Source organism: Stenella coeruleoalba, assembly GCF_951394435.1.
Source record: "Stenella coeruleoalba genome assembly, chromosome: 9".
Classification (NCBI taxonomy): domain Eukaryota; kingdom Metazoa; phylum Chordata; class Mammalia; order Artiodactyla; family Delphinidae; genus Stenella; species Stenella coeruleoalba.
This window is the reverse complement of record NC_137155.1, coordinates 46,418,731-46,431,102: the sequence shown is the minus strand read 5'-3', so window position 1 is coordinate 46,431,102 and position 12,372 is coordinate 46,418,731. Positions and strand designations below refer to the sequence as shown.

The 12,372-nt window shown below is 40.1% G+C and overlaps 1 protein-coding gene across 4 annotated transcripts in view; it reads left to right on the top strand.

Annotated features, from left to right (window-relative positions):
* DYNC1I1 (dynein cytoplasmic 1 intermediate chain 1) overlaps positions 1 to 12,372 on the top strand; it is a 340,153-nt gene that overhangs the window by 191,507 nt on the left and 136,274 nt on the right. For all 4 annotated transcript variants that reach the window (XM_079932590.1, XM_079932587.1, XM_079932589.1 and 1 more), the window contains one exon: positions 9,365 to 9,454. In XM_079932590.1, the coding sequence (XP_079788716.1) occupies positions 9,365 to 9,454 (90 nt within the window). The remainder of the gene's footprint in view (positions 1 to 9,364; positions 9,455 to 12,372) is intronic.

Genomic DNA, 12,372 nt, shown 5'->3' with positions numbered 1-12,372 from the left:
AAAGTTAGGAGTTCCTTCTCCCTCTCCAAGCAGACAAGAATTGCATTTTCTAGTGTTTTGAATTATTGCCCAAAATGTGTGTGTGTGTGTGTGTGTGTGTGTGTGTGTGTGTGTGTGTGTGTGTGTGTTTATGCCTCTATACAAATAAACCTAGATATAGAATATAGAACCCGTGCCCTGTACAAGTCAAGGGGTCCCTATTAACTTAGAGTACAATGGGAGTGCTCTTTCTGGAGTTGTGCAATGATGGTTCTGCTTCCAAGGATGCAGAACAGAGGACCGATTTGAGGAGTGGCTTGGCTGTTTGAAAATCTTCCTCCCAGCTCCTGCACCATTAGAGATTAATTTATTGGGGTTACCATTCTCTAATCCATTAGTATGAATTAGTTCACTCAACTGATCACGGCTGAAAGCTCCATGACTTCCTGAGAAAGCTTAGGAGATGGGGACCTGGAAAATATAAAAGAATAAAGGGAGGAAAGATGCGGGGGGTGGTTTCTGGCAACAAATTTGGCCTATTTCATACACAGGTGAGCTAAGGACTATTCTGCTCTGGGCAGTGCTGGAGAATTAATTGAAGTCAGCTAGTAATTGGCCTTAAATGTTGAGATGCTCTAGGAAATAGGGAGCCATTGATGGTTTTTAAGGAGGAAAATTTATGGAAATAGAGATCAATCACATCTTCCCATCCACAAACATCAAATGCTGAAGTTATCCATGGGCTCCTGCCTGGACATCTCTAGAAGGGCATTCCCTTCCTGGTCTCTGTCCTTCCACGCAAGCTGACTAATCCACATCAACTCAATTCAGCACACATTTACTGCACACACATTATATATCAGCACAGTTACAAGTTTCAGAAACAGCTGCTAAAAAGTACCATTCTCTGGCTTCCTCTCTTGTTTTGAATATTTTCTTTCATTTCCTCCCATTTGCAATGCCTTGTGTGACATTCCATCAGGAAGTAAACTTTCCAAGTACTGTCATGTTAGAGCCTTAGGAGAGAACTGATGTGGCCTAGAGTGTTAACAGGAGTGCTCTGTACGATGAGAAATGTATGTTTTCTTTACTCTGGCCAGATTTTTCTAGACCAGAAAGTGAAGGTTTTTTTAAATATTAGCATGTAGTATATTTAACAAAGTGCTTACTGAAAATCCCACAAAATATGTCTTTGCCGCATATTTTTGAAGTACGGAGGCGCTCACCTTGGTTTGTGTAAGCATTCAGTGGTGCATGCTATACTTTATTTTGGCCGCCGTGATACGTATCGGGAGGGTGCCTCTCCTTGGACTCTTGGTGAAATTGGCAAACTGTACATGAAGCTGGTCCAAGGATAAGGTGACTTGAGTGAGTTCTGTACGGGAGCCCTCGCTGTCTGCTGTACAAACACATGTCTACATTCACAGTACGATTCATCACGCCTACCGGCAACTGAAGCCAAATTCTTATCATCTGTTTCTTGGATTATGGCTATAGCTTACCTTCTAACTGTCCCCCTCATTCCAGGCTCTCCCACTCCCCTCCAGCCTCCATATTCTTAAACAAAATCAGACCTTGTCTCTTGAATTTTTAAAAGCCTCCAGTTTCTCTGCAGGGCTGGATGGCAGCAATAATTTTCATCAAAGGTCAGACCGCCCCTTAGATATACTAGAATATACATAAAGAGCTGGCTGGGAAGGAGATAAGTGAGGTTTCAAAAGTCATATTTAGCATCTCCAGTGCCTTGAATTCCTTTTGAAAATTTAAATAATATTTATGGATTAAATGAGGTGTATGTTTATTAAAAAGGGGGGATACTGATCTCCAGAAAGAAGTCCAAACTTGTTCTGTCATTCAAGGTCCTACATGGTGCGGTTCACACTCCCTTTCCAGAACAATCACCCATCTTGCTCTTGCTAGAGTTCATACTTGACGTTGATGATACAAACAAGCGTGGGTCTTTGAGGGACTTTTTGTCTGGTTCTGGAGATAAATGCGAAACCTAATTTCAAGTGGTCTTGGCTGTGTTATCATAGGGATACAAGGGGGAACAGTGGAAGGGGTCAATGTGTGGAACAATGGAAGGGGTCAACAGATCTGCTTGCGGGGAAGTGTTAAAGCTCCAGAGATGCGTCACAAAGAGTTAGTAATAATCACCTCCTGGACATTGGAGGGAAGACCAGGACAGGCAGAAAAAAATAACGCGCATTGACTTTGAGGCATGTACCTACTAGGATTTTGGGTGATTGTGCATTGTCCAAAATGCAAACTGAGGTAGAAGAGACAAGAAGTTATGGGGTTTTATACTGAAATTTATAGGAAACTACAGAATTTTTTTTTGGTGGAGAGAGGATAAACAGGTGTATATTTTAAATAAAAATGAAACTACTAGAAATCCAGAGCAAGACTGGTAGTAGTAGAAAGAACAGTCAAAAGGCTATTGTAATACTCCAGGAGAGAGATGGCAATGGCCTGGATGAGGGCAGTGCAGAAAAGACAGAGGTGGATTTAAGACAGATTTTTTTTTTTGTTTTTTAAATCCAGTTCCCTAGCCACACTAGTCACACTTTATTTATTTATATTATTTTTGGCTGTGTTGGGTCTTCGTTTCTGTTCGAGGGCTTTCTCCAGTTGCGGCGAGTGGGGGCCACTCTTCATCGCGGTGCACGGGTCTCTCACTGTTGCGGCCTCTCTTGTTGTGGAGCACAGGTTCCAGACACGCAGGCTCAGTAGTTGTGGCTCACGGGTCTAGTTGCTCCGTGGCATGTGGGATCTTCCCAGACCAGGGCTCGAACCCGTGTCCCCTGCATTGGCAGGCAGGCTCTCAACCACTGCGCCACCAGGGAAGCCCTAAGACAGATTTTGGAGGAGGAATTGAGAGGACTTAGAGACCCCATAAGCTCTGATGGAAAAGATGAATTAAAGGTGGTACTGTGATATACAACTGTGAACCCATGTGTAAGGTGGTACCATTAGGTGGGATGGAGAATGTAGTCAAAGGAGCAGATCTCAGTGGAAGGTGGGAGTTCTGCTTTGAACATGTCAAGTGTGAGGTGCCTGGGGGACATTCATGTTGGAATGTACAATACAGAATCTGAAGCTTAGAAAGGATATCTTGGCAGGAGACATCCATTTGTGGGTGATGATGGAAGACAGATGTAAATATTATCCAGAGTGGCATTTGATATGAGAAAAGATGAAGCCAAAGACAGAACTGTAAAGAATATCTTCATTAAGGTGAATTATTTTTTAAATCGAAAATAAATTTTAATTTGAGAGATTAACTGTGTTTTTCTATAAAAAATTTTAAATATGTTATAAAAAGAATCCCTATCTGAAATAGTCATACATAGACTTATATAAAAGTGACCAGGTCATTTGCTCGTAAGTTAAGTGCAATACATCTAAAACACAAAAAACAAAAAAAGAGCTTTTGTATCTCGCCAAGTCTGTTCACCAACAGTAGCACGGTAGTAAGTTTGATTTGGAATTGACTCTGTGTTCTTGCCATCCCTTTTATCTTTTGGAAGCTAGCGTTCTATTCATTTCTAAGCCACTAATTATTTTATCAGTTTCAACATTCACAATTTTTCACATTAGAATTGATGTATGTTATAGTTTAATTAGCAGTAATCAGTTTTCTTAGTGGTGCATAAAGTAATTGTGTATCTTACAGTCTTTGGCCTGTTCGATTCGAAGTCATATGGTAATTGCTTTGTTCTTGCCCCTTTCGAGAAGGATGTAGTGAAATGGCCCACTCTGCTCCCTGCTGTCCTTCTCCCCCTGACCTGACTTAGCGGTCCTCCATGAGGCCACAGCCCCCTTGTGAAAAGCCAGGAGCAGGGTGTCAAGGGCTCAGGCCAGGCACTCGAACCCTCTTATCCTGGGGTTTTGCAGGCCCTGAAAGAGCCAGGGAAAGCGAGAACCCACTGACCTCATAAAACCCAAGCCCTTCTCTTCACAGAGGGCCACCCCATATCACCCGGGATTCTGGTTGCAAGCAACAGGCACTGAGTCCAATGGGATTTATTGGGAGGAAATCTGGTGCTGACACCACCTCTAGTGAGATTTATTGGAAGGAAATCTGGTGCTCACAGAATCAACAGGAGGCAGAAGGAACAGGTTTGGAAAAGGGCAAGACCAAGGGAACCCAGACCGTGGAGCTCTGGAATAGTCTGGCCAGGATGTCAGACACTGCTGCATGTTGCCCCTCGTTAATCCTAACTGTCCCCTCAGCTTTGCCTCCTGGCTCCAGAGACAGAGCCCCTGTTAGGAGCAAAGCCCCTGTTAGGACACTGCCCAGATCCTGCCTGTGTCCTGGTCACCAGGAAATGGAGAGCAGGAAAATGTCTCCCCAGGACGTCAGGAGAATAAAGTAGGGTCCAGCAAGGCGCCAATACAACAGTAGTGCAAGGGGAATCCCGCCCCCCCCACAAGACAGAAAGGGATTTTGATGTTGTATTGCCAACAGTGACGAACGGTCCCCTGCACTTCCTTTCCAAAGTCTCAAATGTGTGAGGCCATCAGAGCAGCTCAACACTCAGAGGACTGTGGCGTATTCCAATGGGTGACATTGACTTCATTCTCAGCCACTCACTGGTGGAGGAAACTAACCTTTTGGGAGCTCATATAAGGGGTGAGGCCTTGCACTAAGTGTGTTATATGTAATTGCTGCCAGGCATGCAATTACTTGTGTTTAGACATTGAGAAAACCTTAAGGAAGGAGAAGTGATGAGCAAACTTTTTTCCAACTAGTGAGAAAGAAGGCAACAACTGCAGATGGTAGAATTTGGGTGCTAAATAAAATAATGTCTAAAAGATGCTGTTGTTTGAAATTAGCCCCTTGGGCTGACAGGCAATTAACTTCTGCCAGTAGTTTATTTTCTCTTGTGTACCTGGTACAGGAAACTGTACATGGGTGGTGATTTTTTTCCCTCCAATCTCAGAGGAAATGTAACCGGGTATGAACTAAGTAGCACAACTCATATATCAGTAGTCTGTAGCGGTTCTACATAAATCCTTTTCTTTAAAGTTATTTAACTGTTTTGAAAATGGTTTCAACAGAAGTAATTCCAATTGCACCAGAAAGGAAACCAGAGTCTTAAAGAAAAATATACTCTCTTTGCTGAGCAAGGCAAACATATCAGTATGCAGAGAAACAAACCAGTCTCTTGTGTTTTATTTCCTTAACAAATCCACTGAAACACTCACTTTCTGTCTTTAAAAGGATGATAGACAAAGAATTCTGTGGCCACTCAAAATTAATGCCTACAACTGGTTTGTAACTACTTTAAAAAGGCAGGTACTGTTTTTTAAATTTATTTCTCTTTTATTCACAGTATCTCATTATGGGACTTTGCACATATTATAAGAACTCATTTAAGAACTCATTGGAAAAAAAAAAGAACTCATTGAAAACATACTCTCTGGGCAAGTATTTTGTATTTAAAGAATTAGATAACCTGCTATTTCCCCACCTACTTCAAAAATAGACTAACACACTTCTATCACAGTCTAGCCCTTTTTATTGCCAGACCCTTATAGAATAATATGTTTCCTAAAAGCTCTAAGGGGCGCTTCTGTCATGATGTTGCTTTTGATTCTTCCAGGATTTTTTAAAACAAAAATCCTTATAGCTGAAAAAGGTGAGAGCTTGATACTATTTAAAGCTGACTAGCCAAAGTCATTTGGTGAAACTGACTTCGTTTTAAGAACTAGAAAATGTGAATGTACAAACTAGGTGGTTCTAATAAAAAGCACAATTGTTTTCCATAGTCAAACGAGCTGATAATAAAGTAATTTAGACCTTGACCTATTCCACCCTTTGGGTCTATGGAGTGAGATGGAAGAATCTATTTGTTGTTAGTTTTGCTTCCCCAAGATCTTCCCGTGGCTCACGCCTTAACTCCTTGAAGATTTTGCTCAGTGTGGCCCTTCCTGACCACTCTTATTTAAAATTTCGCCTCTTCCTCCCCTTATCAGCATGCCAGATGTCCCTTTTCAGCTTTCTCTGTCCCCATCCCACTTACCTGACACAGTGTATGTTTGTTTATTTGTTTGTTTGCAGTTTCTCTCCCCTAACTCATGGAAGCTCCGTGACATGAGCACAGAATTTTTTTTTTTTTTTGTCTGTCTTGTTCCCTGTCCTGTGCCTGGCACCTGGCACCTGGCACATAGTAAGGGCTCAGTAAATATTTTCTGACATACAAGCGAAGGCAACATTTGTTTGACGGTTTCTCTGTATGGATGATTGCAACTCTCCTGGTGGTTTAAAAAGCAATTTCACATCAATACTTTTGTTTATTCTCACAATAAATTTGTGTTTTAAGACAGGGTTATTATCCCAATTCAGCAGATGAGGAAAAAGGCCTCAGAGAGTTTCTACGAACTATGTAAAGTCAGGGGCTGGCAAGTGGTAGACTCCAGCCTTGAACTCAGACCAATTACTTCCCTGGAAATGTTGCTCCCACGCAAGCTGCGAATCTGTCTGGCTGAAGGAGTACAGCAATGCTTTGTAGTAAATGTTGCTGGTCAGGTCTCAGGAGAGTGTATTCCACAAAGTAAATAAGAATAGAGTGTGGGTGTAGCATATATAGTTTTGATAAATAAAGCAACCCATCTGTTTAGCTCTCAAGGGTGTGAAACCTGACTTCTCCTCAGTTGAGTGTTACATGCGCTGACCTCCGGGAATTGGGAGAGTGAACCATGCGATGTCCACCTCTGAGAGCCTCCACACACCCCTCCTTACCCTGCAGCTGAGCAGCGCACCTGCTGTGCTTCAGGCTTTTCTCCACGACATTTCTGTTTCATGACAGCTGCGGGTAGGGAGGTAGTGTGCGTAATGGTTAAAGATCAGATCGGATCAAAACATGCAGAGCCAGACAAACCTTGAAGCTCAACACGGTTGGGAGTTTCTTTGGGGGGAATTACTGTCTCCTCACCTATAAAATTAGGTGGGTAGTACCAAGTTCGGATAAATAAATTAGATGATACAAGTAAAGCATTCGTCACTGCTTTAGTTGTTATTATTGTATATCTCATTATCTCTTCTACTAGATTATAAAATCATAGAAGGTAAGGCACGCTACCGACTTTATTAATTTGCTAGGGCTGCCATAACAATGTCCTATAAACTGGACAGTTTAAACTGTAGAAATTGAATGTCTCACAGTTCTGGAAGCTAGAATTCCAAGATCAAGATGTTGGCAGGGTTGGTTCCTTCTGAGGGCTATGAGGAAGAATCTGTTCTATGTCTCTGGTGGTTTACTGGCCAGCCTTGGCACTTCTCAGCTTGTAGAAGCATCCCCCAGTCTTCGCCTTCATCTTCAATGGCATTCTCCCTGCATGTGAATCTGTGTTTAAATCTCCCCTTTTTATAAAGACACTAGTCATGCTGGACTTGGTGCCTGCACTACTCCAGCATGCCCTCATCTTAACTAACTATATCTGCAATGACACTATTTCCAAATAAGGTCACATTCTGAGGTACTGGGGGTTAGGATTTCAACATACAAATTTGGGGAGGGGGACACAGTTCAACCCATAACGTGGGCTTTGTCACCTTTGCATTTGTTGTATTTACTTGTATTTAGTAAGTGCCAGGGAACGGCTGCTGAATCCACTGGATTTAAATACTTGTCTCTAGAAGGTTCAGAGATGGAGCTACTTCCCAGCAGATTAGTGGTCTTCTGAAAATTGCGTCTCCATCCAAGGTTTACCAGAAGAGGAAACTTCCCTCCCGCTAGTGCCTCACTGGGCTTTGTGTTAGGTCTTTGGGTCAGGAAGATACATCATGTCGAGGTGAATATTTTGTTCAGGACCTTCCAAGCTGGCTTTTAATGGGAAGATAGCAGAAATATCTTTATATGTAAAGATTTAGATGTGTTATTTATAATTTAACACGTTAAAGGTCTATTTGTCTAAAGATCTGGGTAACAGTGTACTTTTCAAAATTTTAAGTGCACATTTTTGTCTCACAGGTATGTGTTAGTAATAATGCATTAGTAATAACTGTGTTAATGTGTTAATAATAATGACAGTTTTCCTCAAAAGTGTTTTACATTCTTTCCAATATGTATTTAGTGTGATTATAAAGTAATGATGTTGGTTCCACAGTCTACACACATGCATGTAGATTACTGTATTTCAGTATCTAAATTGCAATACTATATTTACATACCCATATTTTTAAAATGGATATTCCTTCCACAAATCACTTGCTTAATATAATCAACTTTTACAGCTGCTTTTCAGGCTATACATATTTGTTTGGGCATTTAAATATGCATATATAATGCATTCTCTAAGTGGTTAGAGCTGAAATTTTGAGTTACTATAAATCTCAGGATTTATTGTGATGGAAATGGGACTCTCCATAGAGCTTTGGATCTTATAGAACATCTGTAAATATCAATATTTGTTGAATGAATGGATATATGAATGAATGATGGGGGTGGAGGAAGTGAAGTCATTTCTTTTAAACTCCATTTGAGCCAATGAAATCAATATAGTACTTGAGTGAAGGTAATATATTTAAAAACCATGGAAGCAAGTTTTAATTTTTTATACTGTTTTATTCCATTAAGTTGGACTTTCTTGTGACACTTTGTCTTGCCCCTCCATCCTCTACACTGTGACTGATGATTTCAAGCACTCTGCACTGAAAGGGACCTCCAAGAAAGGCAGTTTGGGAGGAGAGAGAGAGTAGGAGCACATTTGCGTAGGGCAGGAAGGGCACTGTAACATCTGGTGGTGGTGGCCGACTGGTACCGTTTGTTAGTGCTCATTAAATTCACATTAATGCATGAACTGCTCTGAATGTGTAAATGCCATTTCAGGTTGGTTGCTTTCTTCCAGGCCAATGGCAATGACTTGTGGGGCCCTACCCCAGGTTGTTTACTTGCCAGTGGCATTTGACCTGGGGTCAGACCTGTATTTAACCCTTTCCTGTAGGTCAAAACCAAATTAATTTGGTGAGAGTGAAATTGGAAATGAGTCGTCTGTACAGCAGGTGTCCCCTGTGGAGAATGTGCTACAGGTGGAAACATTTTAAGATCTGTTCCTGGCCCATCTCCGAAGAAGCTTCAGAGGTCAGAGAGGCAATTCCAAGACATCCCATGTGGTGAGGGCCTGGAGATGGATGTAGCAGGTGCCGACTCGGGGCGGTTTTCTCAGAAGCGTGGGGTACTTTCAAAGAGGCCCTTTTTGGAGATAATGTATTCATGTATTCATGAACGTCTGTCTTGGGCATTCATCGTGGACTGATTTACTTAGAAGCCGCCCTAAATGATTGGAACTTTACCCTCTGCCCCTACCTCCCACCATCAGCCAGACACTTTGATTTGAAGGAAAGAATATAATGCATTTTTCTCTTTCTTTTTTCTAGAGGATGAGGATGATGAGGAAATGGTAGAACCTAAAGTTGGCCAGGATTCAGAACTGGAAAATCAAGACAAAAAACAGGAGGTGAAGGAAGGTATGGTGTGGGAGCTAAATTGCATCATCATTTTATTGCTGTCTTTTTTTATTTTTTTTATTTTTTTTATTGCTGTCTTTTTAACCAACATAAGGGACTATAGAGGTAAGTAAAAATTAAACGTACACCTCCTGCATGGAAGGTTTTCTGTGATTGATCAATACATTACATTTAGCAACATAAACTGTAATCCTTTATTTTTTTGACTGACAGAAGCAAATAAAACACGAAGCATCCACAAGTCCAGTCACATTTCCAGTAAAATTATTACTAAATAGCAGTAAAATAAGACAGTTGTTATCAATTGACATGTTATCTAGTTCACGCCATCATATATTCCTAATGATAACAGTAAAGGATGTCACTAAATTCTGAGGTTTATTCTTGTGATCTACAGAGAAACATTAACCGTGATCATCACTATTAACTATACTATTACAAGTTTTCCTCCACACTCTGCCCATATCAGAAGGAGCAGCCTTTACATGCTCCAGTGATAACAATGACTAGTACTTATTAGGGGCTTACTAGGTACTTGGCTCTCTCCTTAACACTCCAGAGATAATATGTACCCTTTGCAACATCCTTTTGAAGCAGATACTATTATTTTCCCTATTTTATAGGTAGAGAAATAGGAAAAGGGAGGCTTAAAAATGTACCCATGGATACATAATGTGTAAGTACACGATCCAGGATTTGGAGTTGACTCCAAAGCCTATACACTTGCCCACAAAGCCATCCTCCTGTAATAGCACTGGATTTCAAAAACCAAGAAAGCAATCATGAAAAAAGAAAAGAAAGGGAAAGGCAAGAAATACTATAGCTGATGTTTCCCTAAAAATCTGATTTTGTGTCCCTTTGAGATTTTCAGCCTATGGAGAAAAAGAGAATTTTGAGATTGTCATTCGTATTGAGAAATGGAGTGTCCATGAGAATGGAGTGTAGATTAAAAAGATTCTTCCATATTTCCTACTAAATGTCCCAAGTTTAGAGCAACGTAAGTCTAATTAGAATTTCATTTGATTTTTAAATTTTCGATTTGCCCGTGGCTCTGGCGAAGTGCATGGCACATGGTTGTCCCCGGGGACTTTGTAGGAGTGGTCATAGGGACTCACTTCAACCTGCCCAGGCATTGAGTGAGGTGGATTACTGTCAAGTTCTAGGGTACGGCTGTAGGCAGGCAGTAGATTCAGCACCTTTAACAGTGGCGTCCACAGAAGGCACAAGTTCCTCTTTCTGAGAGATTCTAAAAGGATTTGATTGAAGCAAGTTCACATTTAAACCTCCTACTAAGAACATGTATATATTTAAGCTGGTGAATAGAATATCATTAACACAGGTGTAGCAAGAGACAAAATAAGTCAAAGTTTACTAAAATACCCTCACCCTCTTTTTTTTTTGCAAAATATCCTTAAGATGTACTGGGTGATAAGAAGCCAGGGTGTATTTTGTGTGTCTTGGCACGGATTCCCTCGTGCCCCCCAACCCCAATCTCCAAATTCTCTTCTCTGGCAAAGCATTGCAACCTCCTTCTTAAGTTCTGAGCAAAAACACCCTCCAGTTTTAACTCTCACTCATGCTTCATGGAATTGATTAAAGTCCTGTTAAAAGTCCAAGAGAAGTTTGAAAGCGCATTTCCTGTTACTGCCGCGCCGTGCATCTTAAGTCTCTATTAATGGCTTTTCTGCAAATTAGCACATAATGGGTTAAAAGCATGTTTATGTTGGCATCAAACTCTCTCTGGCTATTTTTTTTTTAAAGCAAGACAGTATTTTGCAAACTTTTTAAAGAATCTCTAGCAGATACAATCGTGGCGCCATTCATACAGCTGCATGGTAGTCAGGGCTGTGTCAGCACTTCCATAGGAACCCTGAGTTTCAGGGATTTATTACTTAGCCATAAACATTTGCTCTGGGCTGAAACTTGACATACACAGTTTCAAACCAGGGAACACATTTTTGAGAAATCTGGCCTTTTTTGGAGTTAAAAAAAAAAAAAAGTGCTGAGGGGGAGATGGGAAAAAAATCAGTGCTCACTAGCTTTTGACATTTTTGCCCATGTGACATCAAAAATGCATTAAACAGTAAAGAAATATGGGTTTGATTTATTACTCTTCTCACTCTTTTTTCCACATCAGAGTAGGGAAAACAGCAGGTAGCTTTTAGCTTTTAATAAAATTTTAGGAAATTTCTATATGTGAGTGTCCTAGTATCTTCATGTTTAGAGATTTAAAGCAACAGAATTGGAAACGTGACTCTTGTAAATGCACATTAACTCATAAACCTCACATTAACTTCAGAGAAGGACATCATTCTTTATTAGTTTGGTTTCGTTTTCTTCCTCTTGTTTTTGAACTGATTTCACTGTAAAATTCAGTAAGAGCTACTGTCCCTATTTAATCTGATTGAATATTTAAGTTATGTGGGTTTACTTATTTATTTTTTAATCTTTTTGACATAGTCTTGAAAAATATTTAAAAGATGTAATTTTTATATTGAAATTTAAAGCTATATCATTGAAACAAGGCAAGACATTTCTGAAATGGATATTTTAAAAATTACTTTTGACCTAAAGATGAGATTGTAAGATACTCAATATAAATTGTGGATTCCATTACAGATTTTACATTTTTACAGAGAAAAAACATCCAGGAACTCTAGAAATCAAAAGATATAGTGTCTAGTAAATAGAGTAAATCAAAAAGAAATTGAAAAAGTACACATTCAGGTCAATAAGAAAACTTAAGAAGCATAGCAAATAGGATAGAATCAACATGAGAGACACATAAAAAAGTATTTTCATGTACAGTACCAAGACAAATTAACATTTCTATAATAAAAAGAATTAAAAGGAGACCCTAAAATAAAATTCATACTAGACTTTAATTTTGCAGGCCATGAATTCATAGAATTAGGCAG